Raw genomic sequence first — 27,313 nt, 5'->3', positions numbered from 1 at the left:
CGCGACGGAGGTGCAACACGGTGGATGGCGTGTGCAAGAAACAAGAAGAGAAGGGAAGACTGATTGCGTGTGTTGGAGCAGAAAGAAGGGAGGTTGACCGCGATTGGGCGGCGCTGCGCGACAAGGGGCTGTAGTGAGGTGGTTGCTGCGGCTGGTGGTGGTACTGTGGTGGATGTCGAGAGAAGCATATGCAAACAAAACAGAACCATTGATTAAGGAAAGCAAAAGGAAAGAGAGAGAGAACGAAAGGGATACGAGGAGAGAGAAAGAAAGGGATACGAGGAGAGAGAAGGGGAATTACCGGACGACGGAGGGGCGGACGCCGGTGGTGGTGGCTCGACGGCGGCTGCAACAAGCAAGCAAGGGGGATCAATTCAGCAGTTTACGAGAAAAGCATTGAAGGAAGGTTTGAGTGTTTAGTTTTCACGTGAAGTGAAAGGAGAAGAGAGTTGTGGGTAATTCTCTTTGGGTTTAGGGGTTTATTTGGGCTTGGGTATTTTAATTGGGCTAGAATTAGGATTCTTTTTCTAATTTTAATAGTGTTCGTGTCGAACCCGAATATAAATACTTTTCTAAAACCGAATTGTTTATATGTTTCAAATCGTTTTCGAGTTATGATTCTAAATTTTTTTGATTTCATAAATCATTAAAATATTTGAAATGCATTTAAATAAAATAAATATACATTCTATATATATATATATATATATATATATATATATATATATATATATATATATATATATATATATATTTATATTTATATTTATTACTAAAATTCATAAATTTTATTTAAATATAATTAATTAAACGTTAAAATATATTAATAACTTTATAAATTTACGGGGGATTACAAAACAGGGCCTAAGAAAAAATAGTCATTACTCCGAAATTGATTTAAATTTCTAAATGGGAATGTATTTTCATCAAATGTGACATGTTGGGAAATAATTATTTTCATAGATGAGAGGTCTAAGCACTTATGCCCCCTATGGTTGGAAGGATAACCCAAGAAGACACATGGGGTGGACCGGGGGGATAGCTTATGAGGAGTTGTGTGTAACGCCCTGACCTCTAATTCAAGGAATTAAGAAGCGGAAATTACCTAATTCGGCCGGGGCATTACTGCCGTAACTCCCTCTTGGGCATTACAAGGAGACCATCATAATAATTACTCATTATTCTTTTAATTCCATAATAAAAAGTACATAACTTACTGAAAAGCCTTTACTTAGACTATTACAACTTAACATTAACTTAGGTGAACATTGCTAAAGTGAAATCCTTGCCACTATTCGTTTTCGTTGTCCCCGACAGTACCTAAAACAGAAAACAAAACGGTGAGCCGAAGACTTAGTAACGAGCTACTCTAGCATCGTAACAACATTTCAATTCATTTTATTTAATAAACAGGGAGAATAGAATATAGTAAAACATTCAATAAAATATTACTTTAGAAGCATCATTTCGAAAACATCATAACAGTAGAAGCTTGGGCTCCATAACAGGGGAAGCTGGTGCTTCTTGTCAGGGGGAACCTGGGTTCCATATCAGGGGAAGCCAATGCTTTTTATCAGGGGGAACCTTGGTTCCATATCAGGGGAAGCCAATGCTTCTTATCAGGGGGAGCCTGGGCTCCATATCAAGGGAACTTGACCCGTTCTTACACTTTCTTTTATCATGTTTACTTTTCTTTTAATGGAACATTAATCAGGAAAATCTCATTCATTCAGGATAATTCAATAAAACCATTAAATCTCATTATTTCATAAAATCATTTCTTTCGGGAATAATAATTCATTAAATCAATACTTTTCATAAAGCTTCAATATCATAAAACAATTCAATCAAATCATACTTGTAATCCCGTAAATCATAAAGCACGTTACAACACATCAATCATAACATCGTTCGTGCATAAATTCATTTCGAAGGGTTTGTAGGTACTAGCAATAACCGTCCTCAATTCCACGATTTGTTAAGCCTTTTCCTTGGTTCGTTCTTCCTGAGCTCCGAGTCTGAATTCTTTCAGAATATTAAATTATTGAATTAGTATTAAAACGATAAATACTTTAAAATCAATATTTTCAAAATAATAAATTTATAGATAATGAGTTTAATAATAAAAAAAATTCCTACTTTAATGAAAATATTATTAAACGAAATTTCAATCACAATATATATATATAAAATGATGATGGGCGAAAACACATCTCCAAGATCGGGGGAAAAAAATGTGGAAGCTAAATCTACAACCTAGGTTGTGATACCATGTCAGATTATGATAAACTCCTTGAATTGGAGTGTATTCCATTGATCAGATATATAGGGATTACAATATAAGTCCTAATAGAATTAGGAACAATAACATGACTAGAAGTCTAATATACATCAAATATCCTAAGAGATTAAATCCTAGTAGATTTCTACCTCTATCAAATATAACAAATTGTCCCCATAAATTTAACATATTTTTTTGAAAAAAATCATCAACAAATCTTCAAACTTATCATCAACTTCATGAATAAAAATAAAGAATTCGTAGAACAAGTAGATTAACATTTCAGACTAAAGTGGAAATATAACCTATAGTTCAAACTCAAGAGCATATGCACCCATATAATATATACACCCATAGAACATAAAATCCCATAGAACACATGCACCCGTAGAACATATACACCTATAGAACATAAACACTCATAGAACATGTAGTTGGAATCCAAAGAACATATAATTCAATCCCAAAGAACTTATAACTCAAACTCAAAGAACACATACTAACAAAACCTACGCTGCAATAAATAAACGTCGTCTTCATGCTCATACAAAACACAAAATTACCAAAACACATGAAAACAAATTAAGAAACATGTTTTCTTTTCAACAACAAATTTGGGAATTTCTTCATTATCAATACAATCACTATGATAAATCCATAAGAATTGGGAAACCCACAATGATTTTCTCTAAGAATTTGCAAAAATAAATAAATTAAGATGAAGTTTAGTTGTTTAGCAAAGAAGAATAACTTTGGTAACTTATTTTTTCCAAATAGAATCCCATATTTTTAGTGAGTAATATTCTGTTTATTTAACCAAATCCCATTCTGTTTTTTTTTTAACTGAATCTCATAATTTGTTAAAACAGAATCCTATATTTTCAGTGAATAATATTCCGTATTTTTTATTTTAATAAACTCAAAACTATATCGTTTTTAAACAGGGTGCACAATGCTCACTGTGCACCGGGGTGTACCATTCAATTTGCGGCGTCCTATTAACATGATTTTTATTTATCCAAACTTATTACTCATAGTTATCAGAACTCATCACTCTTTTTTCCCAGACTTATCTTAGTTTATTAGTTTACACAATTTGATTTTGACACTATTCACACAAGCACAAAATCCTTTGACTTACTTTTGTGATTTATGGTTAAGAAAAAATATAGTCATGTTGGGATCTTATTATATTCGTCTCAATTAAAATGTACCAAATATTAACTTGTTATAATTTTCGCCTATTTATAATTGAAATTATTAGTGTTTAAAATCGTGTACTGATGAACGTTACTAAATAACCGTATTAAATAAAAAGAACATAGAAAGTACTTCATATTAACTTATTTTTGATGAAATAAGTGGGAAAGAAAGTGAACACACCATCACGTAGATCAGTAAAATAAAGCATTTGTTTTGCCTTTTTTTTTTTTTTTTTTTAGGGATGTTTTGCCTTTTTTCTAATAATTGTTAACCTATGTCATCTAACTAAACCAACAGTGAAATGGTATTGTCAAAATAACAAATACAGAATAGTAATATTTGCTATTATAGTCATAATTAATTACAAATAAAATACCTTTAATGTCCACATCATTAATTAGTGGATCAGATATCTCAAAGTACGCAAGAGAACGGAATTTAACATATAAATCGAACATTATTTGAAGTGAAGAAAGTAAAGCATCACTAAACTTTACGATTGTTGGTCATATATCTATTACTTGGAAGGAAAAAAAAGTTTATTAGTACAAAGTTGTACTTCGATTATTTCCGATTTGAAACGGTTTTACAATAAGAAAATAATGTTTTACGGAATACTTCTTTACTTGACGGTTGGAACCGGTGACTCGGTTGATTGACAAGAGGTTTGTTGAAGAAGGATTTCTCAAACAATATATGTTTGTGTCCCATATTGATAAAAGATGAGTTAATCAATTGATAAGGCTTAAGAGACTATTCCTCTTATTGTTATACTCCCTCCGTATTTTTTTAAGAGATACACTTGCATTTTCCGGCCGTATTTATTTAAGAGATACACTTGCCATTTTTAGTAACTTATCAACCCCACCATCTAATTAAATAATACATCTAATATACTCTATCACCCACCATCCTATTAAACAAATATTTTCATAAACCCACCCCACCCTCCACCCACCAAAATGACATGGTCCCCACATATTTAATTATTAAAATATCTATCCAATCCCACTTGCTTTATTATTTTATTTCATTCAATTATTCTTCTTAATACCCGTGCCCGGCCAAGTGTATCTCTTAAAAAAATACGTAGGGAGTATCATTTTAAGTTGAACCTCTTTCGGTCTTATTAAGTAGATTATCTCTCTCTTGATAACTGGCGTCTAGGCCCGTATTTAACATGGTATCAGAGCAAGACCTACGACTTAGACCTTGGACCGTTAATATTCTAGGCCAAATTGAAATGGCACGTGTGAGGATGAGTGTCGAAAAATGCGCTCTGACGCAAGAAACATCACACGAGAGCGAACTAAAAAAGGGACCTTACACGTGAGGGGGAGTATTGAAGCAAAGCTTCTCAAACAACACATGTGAGTGTCCCGCATTGATAAAAGATGAGAGAGTTAATCACTTAATAAGACGGGATACTCCCCTTATTATCATATGGTTTTAAGGTGGAACCTCGTTCAGTCTTGTTAAGTGGACTCTCTCTACAAATAACGGGTGTGGCCCATGCATGTATTTAACAAGGTTCAAGATAAATTTAAATGAACATATCTAATGATCTGTTCATTTTTTTTGAGGTTATTTCACTTGGATGTGAAAGATTATTTCAATAGCTTTCTAATGTATGGTCATGAGCTCGTTTTTTTTTATAAGAAATGAGAGAGTTATGTCAAATTTATGACAAGTTGTACTAGAGCAAAGGTGTGCACTGCAACATGTGTAATGGGGAGCGGAATTTCGGCATGCGGTGATGTACATCACAGGGCATTTTGTGTACCATTCATTAAAAAGAAAGTACCATTTCGTTAAACGGAGTACCATTACGATAAAAACATGTACCATTACGATAAAAACACGTACCATTACGATTAAAACATGTACCATTGAAATTCAATTTATTTACATAAATGCCCATGTAATGTGTTTTAAAACACATCACAGCATGCCGAAATGATTTCCTCTGTGTAATGTGTGTGACCGCACAAATGAAGTAGTAACAAAGCCACTTTTGTGCGTCTGCAACATTTAAGGAGGAAGTAAAAATCCCATGCTGTGATGTATCACCAAAAACATAACACCAACAAAGAGACAAAATAGAAAAAAAACAAAACTGCTTGCTGTCATATTTTTTTGGACCGATTATGGATCGAACAAATGATGTAATGGTACAAAAAATGAAATGAAATGGTATTACTTATTTGTATCATCTTGCATTTTTTGTACCATTTGTTCTTTCTTAATTACTTCATTAATCACCAATTGATCTACGTTGACAAACTCTCATCCTTTTAGAATAATCTGCTATGTAAACAATTTGATTGGACGAACTTAACAATGTATAAGTTATACCAATGAGTTGACCTAATAAACATGAGTCCGGCCTGACCCGAAATTTAGTGGGTTTGGGCAGTTCTTTTAGGCCCGATTTTTGGGCCCGACCCAAAAATTTTAAAAATTTGACGGGTTTGGAAAACGTAAAAACTACATTTTTAGTTATAAATTTGGTTAAGCCAAAGATGATCTGAAAAGCCCGATGTTTTATGCCCGAAATAGCGTATGTGGAAGCTTAAAAATCAGCTCAAATTTTGGCTCGGCCCGTCATGCGAGGCTGATTTTTAAGCTTTGGTCCGGCCCGATGAGCCTTTTGATCAGGTCTACCAATAAGGTATTGGTCTAGTGATTAAAACTGAGTGTCCGTGTACAATAGTTCTCAAGTTCGAATTCTTCTTCACCATTTGTAATTTAAATTGATTTTATGACTCATTTGGGAAAAAAAGAAAAAACGTATAAGTTTTGTGAAAGAAGTGAAACGTCCCCGTTTACCCAAATCAATATCCAAACAAAAATATAATTGGACATTAAAGATATAAACTTTTATTTCATGAAAAAAATGGGATACTTAGGGTGCAAATTTATGATCATTGTAAGGAGAATGACCAAAGCATGAAAATAAAAAAGAAATAGAATTAAGGTAACCTAAGTGGGTTGCACAAATTGTACAATGAAATGGTACCACCATTCATACCATCACTTTCTCTTTTTTTTTCCTTTTTTCCTTTTTTCATTTTCCTTGAATATTTTTGGTTGAAGTGACAGCCCATATACTCCAGATTTCAGCTGAGCAGCCGCGCAGGTGGTGCACCCGACACCCACCAACGCTTGTTAGCTAGGAGGCCTAGGACCCAATGACCCCATCTGTCATAGCTATTGTGCACTCCCGTTTTCTTACGTCTCAATTAGTCAATTAAATCGTTGCTCTCTATATTTTAGAAAAAGATACACTTTGATTGGCACGTAGTTTTATGAGAGTGAGTTGAATTTATTAAAATAAGATGAAAGTTGGGTATTTAATTAATTATTTATTATAGTAAAAAGATGAAGTGAGTGAGTGTGGGGACCACAAGAAAGAGAGAAATATTAAATGAAAAATGGGGACCAACTGACCAAGACATGTAAAAAAAGGAAATTGTATATCTTTCTAACATACGACCGTTTAAGAAAATTATAAATCTTTCTAAAATACGACCGTTTAAGGAAACTTGAAATGATAAATCTTTATGTTGAAACTAACCAACATCTTACAAATTGTCTTTAACTTTTTTTTTTTTGTATACTTAGTATAATACTACATAGTAAAATAAATAATGTCTACTAAGTACAATCGATGTCAATTTATGAATATTACAAAAATCAAAATGCAACGACAAAATTGGATTAATTGTAGTACAATCAAGACCATTGGCCAAATAAGTGGTTCTAGATATACCGACTCATACAGTAGTAGGAAACTATTATAGTGATTATACCGTTTTTACCTTCAATGAAATATAATTATCCTAAAAAACCGGCAATATCATGAATAATCTCTATGCACCAAAACATACTCCGTACATATATACTGCAATATAACTGTCAATTCTCAAACCGAACTGTTGAACCCACTGTATTGGTCCGATCGTTTATACTCGACCGTATAATAACCCGTAAACTAGAACCCGAAACCCGACCAGGTTATATTCAACCCGAATCCCAAACCGACTAGAAAATATTAACCAGATTAATATCTGAAACCCGATAGCAAACTGTTCCGCAGCAACCTGGTTCGTTTCAACCTTAACCGAATGGAACTAAAACCCATTATTGACCAGTCCTATTTCAATTCAAACTAAGGAAAATCCATTTAACCCGAACCGTTTACAACCCGACTTGTTTCAACCCGTAACCTATTTAATCCCGCTATTGATATTAAATTCTCAACATTTTAAAAGTTAGTTGTCGCACGCCCTTTTCCCTAACTAAGGCCTCAATATTTTAATTTATAAAAGTATTGAAATTTATGATTTTAGTAATGACCCGATATTATGATTTTATAATTTGGAACCGAATTGATCTGACACGAAGTACAACCCGTTAACCATTTCATCCCCTTTTTTTATTTATCCACACTATATGAACCCAAACCGATAAGAATCGAAATGATAAGAACCCAAACCGATATAAACCTGAACTCGATGTAACACGGCTAAACCCGTTCAACCCGACCCATATCAGACCATTGTACGATGAACCCGACCCAATATGATCCGAACCTTTTACAATATGGCTAAATTCGTTTCAACCTGATCTGACCCGACTATGACACGATCCAATTATAAGTCGATCTGATGTGCACTTGTGCTTAATGATCCGAACCGACCTAACATGTTAACTTTCGAACCCGACCTGATCCGACCTGATCCAACCTGTTAGCAAAATAAACTCATTTTAACCCAAACAAATGAATCCGACCCAAATTCAATCCGTTTGTCCAAATAAACTCGCATCATCAACGTATATATCTTTAGATGTCGATGTCTACACGAACACACGCACCTTTCTAATGCAAATTATAGCCTCTCAAGAAAATTGATTGAAATTTTAACTCCTTTTGATTCGAGACGAGTTCTATAAAAGAGGCCACAAACTAAACCAATTAGTAATGTCGACTTCTTTTTAATATAGTGCCCATTTCTTTAACTTTGTAATGTTTGTGTTTAATAAGTAGGTAGGTACTCTACTACTCAAAAAAGACCAAATGCCCCATAAATCAATAAGAGACAAAGTAAAAATTATAGGGTACCCCTCCATGCAAAGGGACTTCACCCGTTAAATTAGGGGTATTGCCCTCTTATTGGTAGAATGTCAGTCATTTCAATTCCAAAATTGTCCCCATCATTGTATTTGGTACTTTGTTGAAAGCCAAAACTAATTTATTTATTTTTAACTTTAAAAAAAAATAATAATGTTAAAGGTAGATAAGATGAGCCCACTTATGCTAATAAAATGGTGCTTAATTCAATCATTGCATCTTGTATTTGAGAGATTGCTTGACGCAATTTGGAAAAAAATGATACAAGACAATCGATTTAAATTGTCTTTAAGTATGAATTTTTACTAAAGTACATCATGCTCTTGCTTTACTAATATTGGTGCCATATACTTCACAAGATATTACATCACTAACATAATTAGTCCCCGAAAAAGGGTCTATAATAACTTTATTTTTAAAGGGTTTATGATAACTAACTCGTACTCTCTCCGTATTTATTTAAGAGATACACTTAGCCGTACACGGGTATTAAGAAAAAAGAATTGAATGAAATAAAATAATAAAGCAAGTCGGATTGTGTAAATATTTTAATAAGTAAACAAGTAGGGTCCATGTTATTTTTGGGGGTGGGAGGTGGGGTGAGTTTATGAAATTATTTGTTTAATAGGATGGTGGGTCATAGGGTAAATTAGATGTATTATTTAATTAGATGGTGTGGTTGATAAGTTACCAAAAATGACAAGTGTATCTCTTAAATAAATACGATCGGAAAAGACAAGTGTATCCCTTAAATAAATACGGAGGGAGTAATACTTTAGATCATTTATATTATTTCTCAAAATTTTGAATTTGTGTAAATAACACGTACTTCAAAAAGGATTTGGTCACTTCAAGGTTAATTTGGAAATTCCAAATTTAGGGTTGTATACTGAAAATAGCCTTAAATATAAAACTTGTCGTTGAACTTTCACACGTAATCCGTAATACGTAATTTCCCCAAGAAGAATACCGCCCTTATATTTTGATTTGTTGTCGAGTTACTCTTTCGTCTCCAAAATATCTTGAATGCATTGTACAATAAATTTATTGTACACTGAGATAATTTTTAAGGTAAATATTTTTTTACCACCTAAAAATATTGGCAAAATATTTTTTACCACCTGAAAAGATAAAAATTGTTTTTCACCACCTAAAAATAAAATAAAATTTACTTTTTTACCACCTTCTAACTACAATATGGACAAAAACGTAATGAGACACTTCTTTTTGAAGGAAACCAAACATAAAATCATGCCTTACAACAACTTGATTCTCGTTTGCAAATCAGGAAAAGAACCACGTCTCTATTTCTTGAGAAATATTACCAAATTATACTATGTATGAATTAATGAGAATCAAAGGAAAATGGTAGCTTATATACATGGAAATCGTGGGAGAAGATAAGGAAATAAGAAATATAGTCGTTGAAATAGATCCGCATAACATTTCCGTCCATGTTTCTCGTTAAGAGGTGGTAAAAAACAATTTTTATTTAATTTTTAGGTGATAAAATACAATTTCTAATTTTTTAGGTGGTAAACACAATTTATTATGGTAAAAGTCAATTTTTTCAAATTTTTATCCAATTTTTGCTAACTTTTACACAGAGTATTATAAATATATTTTTTATGGATAAAGATTTTAAAGGGTTACATAGTACATTTTATACATTATTTGTGATTTTGAATGAATAATGTTATTTACATCAAAAATACTTATTACTAAAAATCGATACTGCCTCCGTATAAAATTAATTGGTGCACCCTTTGACCGCCACGAGGTTTAATGAATGTGAATCGATTTTATTAACATAAGGTATAAGTGGAGTAAATGAAGACTAAACAAATGTAATAAAAGATAGTAGGGTATTAGAATATTTAAAGAAAATAAAAGACAAAAAATTAAAAAATATTTTTACTAGTGGGGTCCTTGGGGTAAGAAGAAAATTATAAAATAAAGGGAAAATTTTCATAAAAGGAAAATGCACCAATTAATAAAATACGACTGATCATGAAAAGCACACCAATTAATTTTATACAAAAGGAGTAACTTTTGCAATACATTATTTCGGGCAACTTTTAAACACGTTGACTTAGGCCCTGTTCTTTAGAGCTGAACTGAAATGAACTGAATGCTCCTGAAATGAACTGAACTGAACTGAACTGAACTAATTTAAATTAACTTAACTTAACTTAATAGAATATTACTATAATAAATAATAAACAATAAATAATATATAATAAATAATAAATAATTAATAATGAATAATGAATAATGAATAATAAATAATACATAACGATTAACGAATAGCGAATAGCGAATAACGAATAATAAATAATAAATAATACATAATAAATAATAAATACTCCCTCCATTCCTTTTTGATCTTCATGTTTCTATAAATGTCGTTCCTATTTTATCTTCCTGATTTTATTTTTGGACATGACTTTTTTTACCATAAATTTCCCCACCATCCCTTATTTAATTCATTCACATTTCCCCATTCACCCACCCAACCCCACTTTTATGATTTTTTTATTACTTTAATAAAAATATCTTCTCTCTCCTTCATTTCTTTATTACTTTTCTTCATTTATTTATTATTTTCTCTTACACCCAATCATTACTCTTACACCCAATAATGATAAGATTCCATTTTCTTATTTTCCACCCCAAACACCAAATAGGGAGATCATTTAGGAATGGAGGGAGTAATAAATAATAAATAATAAATAATAAATAATAAACAATAAACAATAAAAAATAAGCAATAAATAATGAACAATAAATAAAGAAATAAAAATAAATAACAAATACTCCGTAATAAATAATAAATGATAAATACTAAATACTAAATAAAAAATAAAAAAATAAGAAAATAAAACAATAAAATAAAAAATAAAAAATAATTAATTACAAAATAATTATTAATTATTAATTAATTATTAATTACAATAATAAATAGTTAATATTATAGTTAATACTCTCTCTGTTATTAAATGTTCTTCCCATTTCATTTTGGCACATTTGTCAATGCAAATTTTACATCGTTAATATCTCTAATTACGTGTTATTAAAGTTATTAAATTTTCATATTGTTAAAATACTCATTGAGACGAATCAAATAAGACCTCACATGACTATATATTTTTTTACTTATATATTGATAGTAATTCAAAAGATTCTCTTCAATTGTAAATAGTGTCAAGATTCCAAATGGGAAGAACATTAAGGAACGGAGGGAGTAATATCTAGTTAATTACAAAATAATAATAAATATTAATTAATAACTAAATAATTAATAATTAATAACTAAATAATTATAATCCGTAATTAATAATAATTAATTAATTATATAATAATAATATAAATATAAATATAAATATAAGTAATATAATAATAATAGTAATAAATATTATTATTATTATTATTATTATTATTATTATTATTATTTTATTAAGTTGAATTGAATTAAACTGAACTGAATACTCCTAAACTAAACTAAATTGCGAAATAAGTCCTGAAACTGAAATTAAGCCAAAAAGAATAGGGCATTAACTTTTACTCCAATGTACAATATTTATTGTACTCCACCTTTAAAAAGATGTGTTTCCAACTTACACTATTCGGCTCGTCTCACTCTTTTCCATGCACTTGGATTATTCTTGCATGGACCAAGTTCAAAATAATATTATTGTGGACCCAAAGACAACAGTTTACTCTAGCACCCATTTTACCTATGCAGTTACCTTTTGTTGTTCAAATAATGACCATAGTAAATTATATATTTTCTTAGATATAAAAGTTATTTTTTGAATCAAAGTAACCCTATGCTTTTAAAAGAAAATTGTGACTTGAAATCACATTATTCAAGCACAACATGTACTAACGATATCAGCTTAATAATTTTTCATAATAAGTCTAAGGATAAATTATTTTTTTACCACCTAAAACAATCAAAAAATTATTTTACCACCTAAAAAACTAAAACTTGTATTTTACCACCTAAAAAAATAATGAAAAACCTGTTTTTAACCACCTGCAAATGGAAAAATAGATGAAAATGTTTTGTGGGGGGCCACACTAACGGTAATATTTCTAATATGTTCCATTCTCCCACGATTTCATGTATTTAACTCTCTTTTCTTTTCCCGCTTTCTTATCTTTCCATGAATTGACATAAATTTTCACCACCCTTAATACATAAAGTTAACAAAATTTAGTGGAACTAAAGAGAGAAGGGTAGAAGAGTTAAAGAAAATTACGAAAGGAGTGTAAAAAATTGGAGGGAAATTAAAATAGGTAGCCACACATAAAGGTTTCATCTATTTTTTCATTTTCAGATGGTAAAATACAAGTTTTGATTTTCTTTTAGGTGGTAAAATACAAGTTATAATTTTTTAGGTGGTAAAAATATAACTTTTCGATTTTTGTAGGTGGTAAATTTTTTTTTTGTCCCAAGTCTAATAAACACGTCAAATAAATTAGAATCAAGTTATTAATTTTTTTTAGGCGTGGTCCATAATAAATTTAGTGTAAACCAAATCGACTTAAGAATTAGTGCTTCCATGAAAAATATACAAAGAAATAAAAGTGAATGTTGAAAATTTTGAAAGAAATAGAAAAGAACCCTGAAATTAAACACCAAGCTACAGAGCTTGGATAGTACACCCTAAAGGCCTCTGCATTTCAGGCATAATGAAGGTGTTACCTTATACAATCCTCCGTATTGTTGGCCAAAACAAGAGAAATGACAAGGGCGTTTATCAAGTTTACCAATGCTTTGGAAAATCACACCTAAAAGGCTCAAAGGATAAAAGAACAATCAAATCTGGATTAATAGGAAGGGTTCTTAAGATTGAATTTCGAACCAAAAAAGCGTCTTTAGCGCCTAAATTTTTTTGATCATATGTGCACTGTACTTCAAAACTTTGGAGAAAGATAAAGATTGAAAAAGTAAAAAAAAAAAACTACAGAAGATGAGTGGTTTTGCTACAAAAACAGACACTGGGACACAGTAACAAATTATCAATGCTGTCAAAAGAATAACAAGAAATCTTCAGAGGTTATCTGGTGATCAGGCCAAATAGATTTCTTGTCTTGCCCTTTTGCCTCTGTACAATGGTGAACCTTATCAAAAAGCATAATTTACCAAAAAAGAAAGGTTGAAGGCCTACACCATATAAGGCTCAGGAAATTGCATGTTTTTACTTTTAATGACCAGGGAACCAGAACAGCGCGCTATTAGCCGTGTTATCACCATAGCAATTCCAGAAAGATAATTTTCAGATCATGATTACTTTCTGAAATTTTTGATCTCCCAAACCATATTGTGATCTCATGAGTGCCAATTCTGGAAAACGACTAAAAAAAGAGAGCTACAGATAACCTATAGACTGTAACCTAATAAAAGATCGTAGTGCACACGACTCCTGCCACAGCAGGGTCTGCGGAAGGTCCAACTGTACACGGCCTTACCCTTATTGTCACAAAACGGTTGTTACCTGATACATGAAAAAAATTACAGGTTATACATGAATTGAAGTTGATAATCTAGATGCTAATACCTGGAATCCACATTTTAACCCAAAGCCAGACACTAAGATGCATAATATATTCAAATGTAGATTAGATAAAAATAAACACCTCAAAAATAGTAAGGGGTAGTGCTAAAATCCTCACCCAGACCGATCTTAATCTTTGAGTCCAAGCAACACAGGTTATAGGTCTATCATTCAAAACAAGCTACTCAGTTGTTAAAGAATGTCTCACTGTGAGTTATGACCCAAACAATGCAAAAAACAAAATGCACAAAACATTCTGCATGCACACATGGATGCAAAAATCCATACATGTCAGTCTGAAAAATAAGCCAAGTCTACTACATGTCAAATCCATTCTCCAACAATAGGAAGTACAAATGTACTATAATTTTAAGTCTAACCGATTTTATTGATCAAAAAGAGAATCTTGGCAGGAAAAACTAATAAATTCAAAGAACAAAGAGCTTTTCATCCAAATTTCCCCCGATGAAAAAGCACCTCGAATATACTATAAGGAAAGAAAACCTGAAGAAGTTACCAAATAATAGGAGCAACAACGTGAAATGGAAAAAGGCTTTGACTCTTTTTTGGGGTCAGCTTCAACAAAAAAATGTCCAAGTAGTGGTACTGGTGGAGCAACTAACATGCAAAAGCTAAGGATTAAGTACTAAGTAGGCAAGACGTATAAGACAGAAGAACATAGGATATACACACGTATTTTATACAGTATTGAACACAAAGGCGGAAATATTATTTACAAACACATGTTACCATCTTACAATATTCACACATTTCCACTCACTTTCTCTTATTTATCCACCTTTTCCTTACACCCACCCACCTTTTCACTACATCTCTCTTACTATATCTACATTTTTCTTACAATCACTCACGTCTCCTAGAAACATGAGTGTACAATGAGTAAATTAGTACTACGTACATCAAAAGAAAACGGAGGGAGTTGAAGAAATTGAAAATATTATTGATACACAAATGGGAATAAAGGAAGAACGTACTGAAGAAAGAGAACACAAGAAGACAACAAAAGAAAGTTTAGTCCATATCTGTCTTAATTAACTTGTTGAAAATACAGTCCACTTAATCTGGGCCAATCTAAAGTAGAGAAAGACTCACCTCCATAGGATTCTACTTGAGGTCACATTTTGATAGTGGAGAGTTTTTATTATTTTCTAAAAGCACTTCCACAACTGCCAGTCTCTTCCCACCACACCACCTTACGAACACAGATTTTTATCAACCTCAATTCTGATATGTGCTTGGGACAATTACTAAACTTGTCCATGTGATCTTGTCTAAACCTGCAAAACTTGATCATTATTCAGGTGCTACTTGATTGGTTAAGGAGATCATTTAAATACTAATTCAACTTAGTCATAACAATGATTTGCAATCTAATGTGCACTTTGTCATACAATAAATCCAAGTTTATCATGAAATGATTTCGAAATTCAAGACCAATTTTAAGGATGTCCACTTTGACAAACAAATGCGAGCTTATCTACAATAACATACTCTATCCCCTCAAAATCCAAATGGAAGATGGGAGTTAAGTGGTGGGGAGGGAGTTTAACATAAAAATAAATATATACGAACTATATGACCTACAAACTTGTTGCCTGAAAGTCGAAGTTATCATTAACCAATTCAGGTAAGCGTTACCTAATTCACGGTGCTTCTGGTACGCGCAACTGGTACAGGAATGCAATTCTCTACCTTGCTTTGTTAAAGTAGCCAAAAGTGTACCATTGTACGTACACTGTACCAATTTGCAAGTTTCAAATTGTAGTTGGCAAGGGGATTAGCAAATTTGCCAATCAGGTAACGCTAATTCAGGTCTTTCTGTAGTCATTTTGTAGCACAAATCTACTACTATCCACTTATGTTCACCTACCCCTCCATCTATGCAAATGAAAAATAAAGCCACGATATGGAAATGACACTAAGTACCACTTTCAGCATTGTCCTTATTCAGCAACTAGCAATACACAGCAGTACAGCACAAGACTGAACATTTTAATGAATGAACATCCTTTCAAAACATACAATAATCACCAGATAGAACTATAGTTGCAAAACTAAAATGACTTCCAGGTTATATGTTGCAGCAAAATAAAGGATGGTTCACCCTTCCTTTTATGGTATGTATTGTTCTATTTTTAGTAAAATGACTAAAGCATCCTCTCACGATATCTCTACTGACTGTGCATAAGGATACAAGCATTCAGATGATGCACTTAAATAACGAGTTATAACCAAAATAGGATTATATTATAATGAAGATTTGCCAACAACTTGTGAGTGGATGACTCATTAAGTCCTTTAAATAAATGTTTTGAAGAAAAAAGAAGCTTCCTATTATTAACCATACTGATGTTCCTTCATTTAGTCTCCAATTTTCTCCATCCCTATAAGATTGTCCGGGTTTAAGTTTACCCCATAGGACCGATACCATAAATGGCCATGAAGGACCACAACTTACTATCACATACACTACATTTGATCCCATCAATTTTCTCTCTCATCAACTCCACCCAATCAAAACATAAAAAATGTAGCCGTATACTTTCGATGGGGCAATCTTATAGGAACAGAAGAAGTACAACATAACCTACAGTTAGCTGAAAGAGTTATGAGAGTAAAAAAAAACCCATCTAGATTGGCTTTGATTGGCATTAGAAGTCCACCTTCTGAAAATTGACTCCATGACCCCATTTGGTTTTGTTCTTTCATTATCCATTCCATTCATCACAAATATAATAATGTCCCCAAATAAGTGAGCTCTCTTAGCCCCGCCTTCCTTTTCTCTCTCTCTCTTATGTAAGCACCTTTTATTTTTCACATGAAAATCATTAAGAAACTCTAATCTGTCAATTTATGTCTGTAACTGCACGGGGTAAATACGTCACGTAACAAGTGCATTTATATGATTCATTTAAGAGTTAAAAGTAGTAATAATGTTTAGTGGCTGTAAATACTTGAAAGAAATACTACAATTCACGAACATAACCTACATGATCTCTCTCAAACTTTACTACTCACGACAACTACTGCTATCTTTACCATCCTATATAAGACCTGGCTGCCCACTCCCCTTCCCATCTCATATTTTTCATTGTTTCCCCTCTCAAAAACCCAATTGTTTTTCATAATCAATTCCTTCAAGCAAAAACCATGCAGTCTAATGAGGTCACAGGACTTGAATATGCAGTTCCTTCATATCCCTACTTTTCGGGTATGGCGGCACAGAATGAAATATCCCCACATCAGATGAACAAATACACCAACCTATTATACAATCTCCAGATTAGTCCACAACTTCATGAACTGAGTCCATTATATCCATCATGTTTTAGCAACAACTCAACATCCGATGAGGCTGATGAGCAGCAGCTAAGTATTATTAATGAGAGGAAGCAGAGAAGGATGATATCCAACAGAGAGTCTGCACGTCGATCACGCATGCGCAAGCAGAGACACCTGGATGAGCTCTGGTCCCAGGTAGTTTGGCTCAGGAATGAGAATCACCAGCTCATTGATAAGCTCAACAATGTTACCGAGTCCCACGACCGCGTCCTCCAAGAGAATGTTCAACTTAAAGAAGAAGCTACCGGACTTCGTCAGATGATAACTGACATGCAACTCCGTAGCCCTTATGAAGCCTACCTTGGAGATGAGCCACCAAACTAGTCCAAAAGTTCACATCCTCTATAACTATTATTTTACCTTTTTATATCCTTTTCTGCCTCTTCATGGGGTTAGGTCAATTAGTCATTGTCTCTGCCTCTTTTTAAGCAGTATCCTATTCGACGAAAACTAGTGCAAGCAAGAATACATCTAGATCATTTCCTGCCACTATCATACATAAAATGAGATGCTACATGTTATCTGCTTCTTTTTAGAACTTGCTCAATAAATCAGAATCTCACAAATAGTTTCAGATAAACTTATACAGTTTAGGCCGGATTTGATCCCAAATCACAGGTACCAACCCTCATGACTTAAACCAACTAAGCTAGTTGTCATCCACACAAATATTTAACTTGTGACACCGCATAAGCTAAGTTTCACGTACTCTACAAAAATATAATCAAGCAGGAATGCCATAAATTTACTTATGAATATTGAACGATTGTCATCCAATCACCGTAATGAAAATAAATGGGTGGCAGAGGCAAGAAAAGCATCAAGTTATGAAGTCACCTGAACCATGAACCTTAAATATTGATCACATTCAGTCCCCATCTGCATCAAACACTGAAAACTAGCCTGAAAAAAGTATAAGAAAATCAAAAATATTTAATAGGGTTCATCATATCAGGTGTCTAAATCTGATGCAGGAATGGCACTTTGTGCACGTAAGCAGTAGTTGAACAGCTACAAGCAAATTGGTGGTGGGGTTACAAATTCTCAATAATGGAAGAAAATTAACCAAAAAATGGGTTTCTGAATGCATAAAGAACGTCAGGCCCCTGTTTAGATTAGCATATAGTACATACGTAGTAGTATACTGGAATTAGTAGAAAATAGTAGACATATAATTGTATTAGTAAATTTGACCACTGCTTATTAAAATACTTTTCAAAATGCTGATAACGATTTCCCTGCTAAACAAATGTAGCGTTTCCCATGTGAACTTCTTTTGGCAGTATAACTTATCAGCAAATTTGTCACCACAAGTTCTTGTATTATATAGTATCATCGTAATATTGTCAACTATCTTACGTTCATGTGATCAGTTTTTGCAACAACACTTCTCACTTCTCACTCCAAACATAATCCTTTTTAATTCGACTTGTAAATAACAAAATATGACGGTTAATCACAACTTAGTCCTAGAAGGCATTGTGTTATAAGTTTTCATAGAGCAATGTCCGTGCATTTAAGTACCTAAGATAAGGTTTAGAGAAAAGAAGATGATGCAATAGAGCGTGCTAGTAATCATATACTGAATGACAAAAAAGTAAGCATACACCTATCTTTTAAGGGGTTTGAGCTATTGCAATTGCCTGGGATTTGAGAGGGGAGGGGGTTGAGATGTTAGATGTACAAATGTACAATGCCTAACATAATTCAATAGCGAAGCAAAGGCCTGCTAGTGTGATGTTGAGGAGGTATAACAAGTTGGAAATTAGTCAAGGGGAAGGATACCTTGTGTATGTTGTCAAGCAAATTAGCAACGACTTGGGCCATTGCCATGAATGTGGCTCCACCTAGTAATTAAGACAACGCTTGCTTGGTTTAGGTTCGGTTAAATAATAAATTGATGCCAAGAAAAAATATTTCTCTAATGTGAAAAACACATTTACTCTTACACATGCTTACTGAGCTATGATCTTTCCTTGACTAGCATATCAACATGACTCTGACGCTTTATTTGGTTCAATATTAGTAAAGGAAAGGGAGATTTAGGAAAAGAAGGGAAAAGAAAGGAAGGGGAGGGAAAAGATAGGATGAGAAGGGAAAGAGATTTTATTTTTCAATGTTTAGTTTAGTGAAAGGAAAGGAAAAAGAACGAAAATTTGATTGAAAACTTTAATTTTTCTCTTACTACTCAAATTTGTCCGACTTTGGGAGAAAGGAAATTGAAAATTTTGTAAAGGGTTTTCCTCTCATTTCTCTTTCTTTCCTATCAAATCCGATATCATTTATCAAACCAAACAATAGAACATACTCCGATAAAAACCATTTACGTTCTTTTCTTTTCATTCCAAATCCCCTCAACCTAATAAAGCTAAACGGAAGGTCATCCATGATCAACCTCCTAGCTCCTTAAATTACCCTTTCGAAGCAATGTAAGGGTACACGAAAATTCCAGCTCATTTTGTCTAAGCTAATAAAAGTATGTGCAATTTTACAACACATCTCTCGACGCAACGAATTCTCATACGCGGTGAATTATACTTCGTACTTGATAAACCATAATTAAGTTGTGATTCTATATCACGAGAGGAGTCCCTAAACAAAAAAAATCGGAAATGCGCCGTTATCCGATTAACGTTCAATCCCCTACCTACTTAATTATAGGCATCCACAAGTCCACAACATTGGTCATATATCATCAAACGAGCAGTTATTGCCCAAGCATGAACAATATCTTTACGAGTAATAAAATCAAATTCTACAAATTTACAACAAGAATCAAGTGTTCCTACAATCAATTAATTAGTTAAGAATCAAGTGTTCCTATCTCTTAACCAACATACAACACCTCAAAATTTGCAAGAATTTCATGCTTTTTTCGAATGAAACCCTAGATTAAAATGCAAATCATATGATTTTTGAGGGTCGGGAATTGATTACCTGCTGCAAAGAGTATTGCGAAAGCGTTTGCGTTTGGCGATGTTTAAAGAAACTTCTTGTCGGAGGAGGGAAAGAGAAAGACGAAGAATTTACCGAAGTACTCCGTAAATTTTTTTTTTTGGGGTGTTAGCACCCGGTTCACCCGTAAGGCTAATTCGGATTCGGGGCGAGTTCTGGGTGGATAGCTTCCAGTCCCCTACCAATTGTTGTTGCGGGGGATCGAACACGAGTTCTCCCTACCGAGTTCAGCCCCAATCACCACTGAACCAACAGACAATTGGTGTACTCCGTAATTATTAAGTTCATTGATTTTCATCCTATCTACAGGTTATTGTGCACCCAAAATCAATAGTTTTCTCTAACACCTTTTTACACTAATTAGGGTTAGGTCCCGTACAACGCACAGATGAGACTAAATAATTTGTTTTCTCTTTTCTGACTAATTTATTTAAAATATTCTTTAATAAAACAAAATGATATAATAAAATTTTATTATGGGTTGTTGGGAGATTAGAGAATTTTATTATTTATTCGAATTATTAAGTGATTGGTGCAATCTTAAGTGTTCAGGGTTTCGATAAAAATACTTAAGTTGGGCAAAAAAAAATTATCATACCTTTATCAGGTAACTGTTTCTTTTAAAATTAAATGATATCCATAACTATAACCATACCCGTACCCGCTACATAAAATGGAAGAAAATAATAATGAAAAATGCTTGTTTGGGCATGGACATATAATAACACAATTTTTTTTTAAAAACTGTTGCATGTAGGCTAAGAGTATAATTATTTTTTTTGAAAAAAGTTTATGAAAATCAAAATACTATCTTGCTATACCGGGAGTAGCAACTTACTGCGTATATTATAAAAACAATTATATCATAAAAATTATGATTTTTCCATTACTAACATGTATTTTTCAATTAGTATTATTCTTGTCATAATACACATGAAATAGTAATTTTGAAAAAAAAAATAAGAAAAAAAAGAAAATTAGACATTTAAAAGATTATTTAATTAAAATTTTATTTTTTTTATAAAGTAAAATAATAATAAAAAAAATCTAAGGACACACCAGAAGATGACATGTGTCATTCTTGGTGTGTCTTTTAGTATATAGTATTGATTGATAGATACCTTTATTGTTCATCAAAAACCCATTTTACCCATTTTTTTACACCCATTAACTTTTACCCATTTTTTTGTAACTTTAACTTAGTTTTGATTAACTTTTATATTAGTAAAAAAAATTGATAGATAAACATTTTAAGAGTTCAATGATTAATTTTATACATTATTAGTGATTTAGAAGAAATAAGTTTTATTAAAATGAAAAAATTTATCACTAAAAAATAGATAACTTTTAAATATATAAGCTTAACTTGTAAACATTTTTTGAGTTAAATTTTACTCTGGTGTACAATATTTATTGTACAACCCTTGTAAATAAGAATTTGTGATTGTTCATATAGTAACTATCATAAATTAAACACCAAAATTCTTAGTCATAGTAACCATTTTTTGAAGCATAGTAACCCTATGTTTGTAAAAGCGAATTGTGACTTAAAATCATATTATTCAAGCACAACATGTATCAACGAAACTAATTTGATATTTTTTCATAATAATCCTAATAAAATGCCAAAATAAATTAGAAACAAGTTGTTGACTATATTTTAAGACACGGTCTACAATAAATTTAGTGTGGACCAAGTCCATTTAAGAATTGGTGCCTATCTCCACTTATTTCATAAAAGCCACGTTAAACTCTTGCACAAAAATACAGTTACCTTTCTTACACTAACTAGCAATTTGGCCCGTGCAATGCACGAGAGTAATTTATAAAGTGTTAAAATAATTTACATTGCTTGACATACAACAATTTTTAGGTATTATAAAATTTTAAATTATTTATGTAAATTCATAATATTTGTTTATTGTAAGATATAAATATATAAATAAATAACATTTGAGGTTATTACTAAATTAATCTAAATATTATTTAAAGAAAACAATCAACAACCGTGATAATATACTGTACAATATAATATCTATGATAAAACAAATGATTATTAAAATAATCATAATAAACATGGACGAAAATTGAGATTTGGCTATAGAAAATTAAAGAAGATACACGCGACACATAACATAGAACACAAACCTCGGGAAAAATGTAGGATGATATTTTTTTGTTGAAAGTGATGATGATATAGAGTTGATGGTGTTGTGATATGATGAAATGGTTGATAGTTCAATTTATTTATAAGGAGTGCAAGGAAGATATAAGAGGTTGATGACTTATTTTGATTAGATGTTTAGTTTTCTCTTTTTTGTAGTTAAGAATTTAAAAAGACTATTAACTTATACAAAGTAAGTATTAGTGTTTAATGTTTATTGTTATTGTTATGGGATATTAGTTTATTAATATAATTTAAGTTAGTTTATTAAGTTATGATTATTTATTGTATGTTTATGTTATGTTATGTGTGTTTTTTGAGTTGTTAATTTATTTATTTAGTTAATTTTTTTATTTTAATAAGGGTATATATCTTTTGAATTTTCTCTATTTTAATTATAAAAAAATGTAGAAAAAATGTAGATTGATGAGGTGATGACACTTGTCATTTTGTCACATATGGTTACAGTTTTTAAATATTAGGTATAGATTTATTTTTATTAAAATGATAATATTATCATAAAAAATAGATAATTTTTGCATAATACAGAATATCGGGTAACTTTTAAATATATTTATTTAGCTTTTACTTCGGTATCACCTCTAAATAAGAATTTGTGGGATCAGATGAATAGAACATTAGAACACACCATCTCTATTCTACTCGACTTACTCAGTTAAGTTCAATAAAAATAAGTTTTTTGCATGTATTTTAACACATAAATAAGTTTATTTCAAACAAATAGTTAAATTAAATTCAGATAAGTTAAGTTAATATAATTTCAAATAAAAAATTCAGATAACATGGAGCCTAATTATAAATTAAGTTCTGAAAAGAATAATGTTATTTAAGTTGATAGTATTGTAAAACATATGTTAGAACAATTATAAATAGTGTATCATTATTCGACTCCCGCGTACGTTAATATCGCCCGCGTTTTTAACTTGAAAGTACATTTTTGCCCTTATGAAAAAGTTACCCCTTCCCTTCATTTTTTTCACCCCTCCCCCTCCTCCTCCGGTGGTCCTCTATGTTTCCTCGCCGGAAATCATAAATTCCGACGACAATTTTTTGCACATCTCGTTGGAAAAAAAAAATTAAAAAAAAAAAAATTAACCCGCGCACGTTTATTGCTTGGTGGACATGGGAGCCGCGCACGGATATTGCTTGGTGGACATGGGAGCCGCGATCGGATATTGCTTGGCTCTCATGTCCACCAAGCAATAACCGTGCGCGGGTTAATTTTTTATTTATTTTAGTTTTTACATCTCGCCGGGAAAAAAAAAATAATATTTTTTTTACCTACGCACGGTTATTGCTTGGTGGACATGGGAGCCGTGCACGGATATTGCTTGGTGGACATGGGAGCCGCGCACGAATATTGCTTGGCTCTCATGTCCACCAAGCAATAACCGTGCGCGGGTTAAATTTTTTTTTTCTAAAACTTTTACATCTCGCCGGGAAAAAATTTAAAAAATAAACAATTTTTTTTTACCCACGCACGGTTATTGCTTGGTGGACATGGGAGCCGCACACGGATATTGCTTGGCTCCCATGCCCCCAAGCAGATCTTGTGCGCGGCAACCATGTCGGCCAAGCACAAGATCTGCTTGGTGGACATGGGAGGCAAGCAATATCAGTGCGCAGCTCCCATGTTCACCAAGCAATGATTGTGCGTTGGTAATTGTGTTTTTTTATTATTTTTTTTAAACTGGTCGGATGGCCGACGTGAAGGATGGAGGGAGGCCGAGGTGAAGGTGGCCGGCTTGAAGGATGGAGGGACGGGAAGAGCAAAGGTGAAGGAGGAAGTTGGCCGGCGTGAAGGTGACCGGCGTGAAGTTGGCCGATGTGAAGGATGGAGGGAGGGGAAGAGCAGAGGTGAAGGAGGAAGGGTGAAAAGGGCAAATTCGTATTTTCACACAATAAATGAGGGCGTTTTTAATGGATTAAGACGTCGAACAAAAATCCCCATAAAAAATCACATAAAAGTGAAAATGAAAAATATATATACGAAGTATATAATTTTCAATAATTTTCCTCGCCCAAAAATAACAATTTTTTTTTAAAAAATAAAAGTTTTGCATAACTCTCAATCAAACAACAGAAAGCAAGCCGTTTTTTTTTCTTTTTTTTTCCCTTTTTTTCTTCACATTTTAAAATATTTCACTATATTCGTGTTTTGTATTGGTTAATGATGATGATAAAAGGTGAAACCATGCTTGCAATGTCATTATAAAACGATTTGAGGGCCTTTTCGAATAAAGGATCCTTATCTTACAAACAATTGTTGTCATGGTAATTTTGACTAACCCCACTAGTCAAAATATGCATTTGTATTTGTATGTATGTTAATGTCGATGACTAGATGAGATTAAAAAGATCACCTTCATGATGCATACATGTTTAAAGCTTTCTTTAGGGAGAAGGGGATGTTTAAAGTAAGTTTGGTAGGAACAGACCAATAATTCTACGCCTGGTAGTAAAACAGAGTTAGCTCAATACCCGAACTCCTGTTTCTAAAGCGCACATATTTATACGGATACCAATATATTCGATAACTAGATTAGATCCCGTGCACATTGAATTTTTAAAATTATTATTTGATCATTTTTTGCATAAAATATTTAACTAATATATTTCTCCTTATAAAACAAATGCATATTAAATAAATCAGCTACATACTCATTTAATCATTTAATATGCAATTTTCGTCCTACTACGTATTACATATTTGTATTTGCTTAATATGCTAATTTGACCAAAATATTAAGTAAATATATTTTTCATTTGATATATCTATTTGACTAAAATTGTTGGTGATACTGCAATAGTTGACAACACAGTGGAGCATACATTAAATCAGCATTACAATGCTGGACTTGCACACAGAATGCATTCTATGTGCTACTTATTTAATCAATAGAATGCCTTTAAAAGAGTATTGGGAATCAGACACCTTATGAGAAGTTATTTGGAGACAAACCTTTATATCAACATTTAAGAGCTTTTGGTTGTTTTTGTTTTGTTTCCACCTCCAAAGTACACAGATCCAAGTTTGATGCTCGAGCAAAACCTTGTGTTTTCATTGGTTATTCTCCCACACAGAAGGGTTACAAAGTTCTAGATCTTGCCACTAACATCATCAGTGTTTCCAGAGATGTCATTTTCCATGAAACCCATTTTTCCTTTCACCATTCTCTTACTGATTATTCATCTCATACTCCTCTTACAGATTTTCCACCTTACATTTTTCTTCCCATCCACACACCTTTTCTTCCTGATCCCAATCTGGATTTACCTTTTCTTTCCTCTCCTTCTCAATCTCCTGATACATCTATTTCTTCTTCATTCTCTTCTTCACATTCTACACCTCTTTCTTCTCCTTCTGTTACTCCCTCTTCTTCTACACATTCTACTCCTCTTTCTTCTACTCATGCTTCTTCTTCTGACACTCCTACTGTTGAAGCTGGTCTCATTCTTGACTTGTCAGACCAAGGTCTCAGAAAGTCAACTAGATCTCACAAACCCCCCACATATCTCAAAGATTATCATTGTCACACTTCTCAGCATTGGAGTAATTTGGTTTCTTACACTTGTATGCCAGTTCAATCATCAAGCCCTCATTAGTAAGCTGGAAGCTCTCACTGAACCCAGAAATTATAAGGAGGCATCTTTATCTCCTGACTGGATTAAAGCTATGGAAAAGAAAATTGAAGCACTTCTTCACAATCACACTTGGGATGTTGTTACTTTACCAGTTGGAAAAAAGGCCATTGGGTGCAAATGGGTTTTTAAGGTAAAATTGAAAGCTGATGGTTCTTTGGAAAGATGCAAGGCTAGATTAGTAGCTCAGGGATACACACAGAAATATGGCATTGATTTTGAGGAAACTTTTTCTCCTGTGGTGAAAATGGCTACAGTTAGATGCATTGTTGCTTTGGCTGCTAGTATGAAGTGGACAATCTATCAGCTTGATGTCAATAATGCTTTCCTACATGGTGATTTACATGAGGAAGTTTATATGAAAATGCCAGAGGGAATTCCCAATCCTCACAATCATGTTTGCAAACTCAGAAAATCACTTTATGGCCTAAAACAGGCATCCAGGCAATGGTTTGCCAAACTTCATGGGGACCTGCAGTTACAAGGGTTTGTTCAATCAAAAAATGACTACTCTTTGTTCATCAAGAAGGATCATGTGCACATTACTTTGGCTGCAGTCTATGTGGATGATATCCTCCTTACTGGTAATCATCTCCCCACTATTACTGCTCTAAAGAAACACTTGGATGGTGTTTTCAGTATCAAGGATCTTGGTGTGATGCATTACTTCCTAGGAATTGAAGTTGGTTATTTGGTGAATGGGGTGATATTGACACAAAAGAAGTTCACCAAATCTCTTTTAGCTGACTGTGGCTTTGATGTTAAAAGATCAGCTGCTACTCCTCTTCCCATTAACACTAAATTATTTACAGATGAGGGACAACTTTATGATCAACCAGATCAATATAGAACATTGGTGGGCAAACTGAACTTTCTCAGACACACAAGGCCAGATTTATGCTATGCTGTTCAATTACTCAGTCAGTTCATGTATCAACCTAGAGTACCACATGTCAAAGCTTTTCATCATGTGCTAAGATATGTTG

The 27,313-nt window shown here is 32.7% G+C and overlaps 1 protein-coding gene and 1 long non-coding RNA gene across 2 annotated transcripts; one reads left to right on the top strand and one right to left on the bottom strand.

Annotated features, from left to right (window-relative positions):
- Positions 1-13,470: 13,470 nt before the first annotated feature.
- Positions 13,471-20,719, bottom strand: LOC130466024 (uncharacterized). The gene is made up of 4 exons (XR_008926044.1): positions 20,483-20,719; positions 18,383-18,448; positions 15,296-15,480; positions 13,471-14,122 (listed from the first exon to the last, which is right to left on the bottom strand). It is a non-coding gene; the product is annotated as an uncharacterized lncRNA (long non-coding RNA).
- LOC110800298 (basic leucine zipper 43) lies at positions 17,139-18,034 on the top strand. Its single transcript, XM_022005605.2, has one exon. The coding sequence runs from the start codon at positions 17,354-17,356 to the stop codon at positions 17,867-17,869; it is 516 nt and encodes a 171-aa protein (XP_021861297.1). The 5' UTR covers positions 17,139-17,353; the 3' UTR covers positions 17,870-18,034.
- Positions 20,720-27,313: the final 6,594 nt, after the last annotated feature.

The sequence above is a fragment of the Spinacia oleracea genome, chromosome 1 (assembly GCF_020520425.1).
Source record: "Spinacia oleracea cultivar Varoflay chromosome 1, BTI_SOV_V1, whole genome shotgun sequence".
Taxonomy (NCBI): Eukaryota; Viridiplantae; Streptophyta; class Magnoliopsida; order Caryophyllales; family Amaranthaceae; genus Spinacia; species Spinacia oleracea.
This window is presented reverse-complemented; position numbering and strand designations above follow the sequence as displayed.

What these genes read in the sequence shown, in the direction of transcription:
- LOC110800298 (XM_022005605.2), top strand. Translation starts at nt 17,354, where the DNA reads ATGCAGTCTAATGAGGTCACAGGACTTGAATATGCAGTTCCTTCATAT.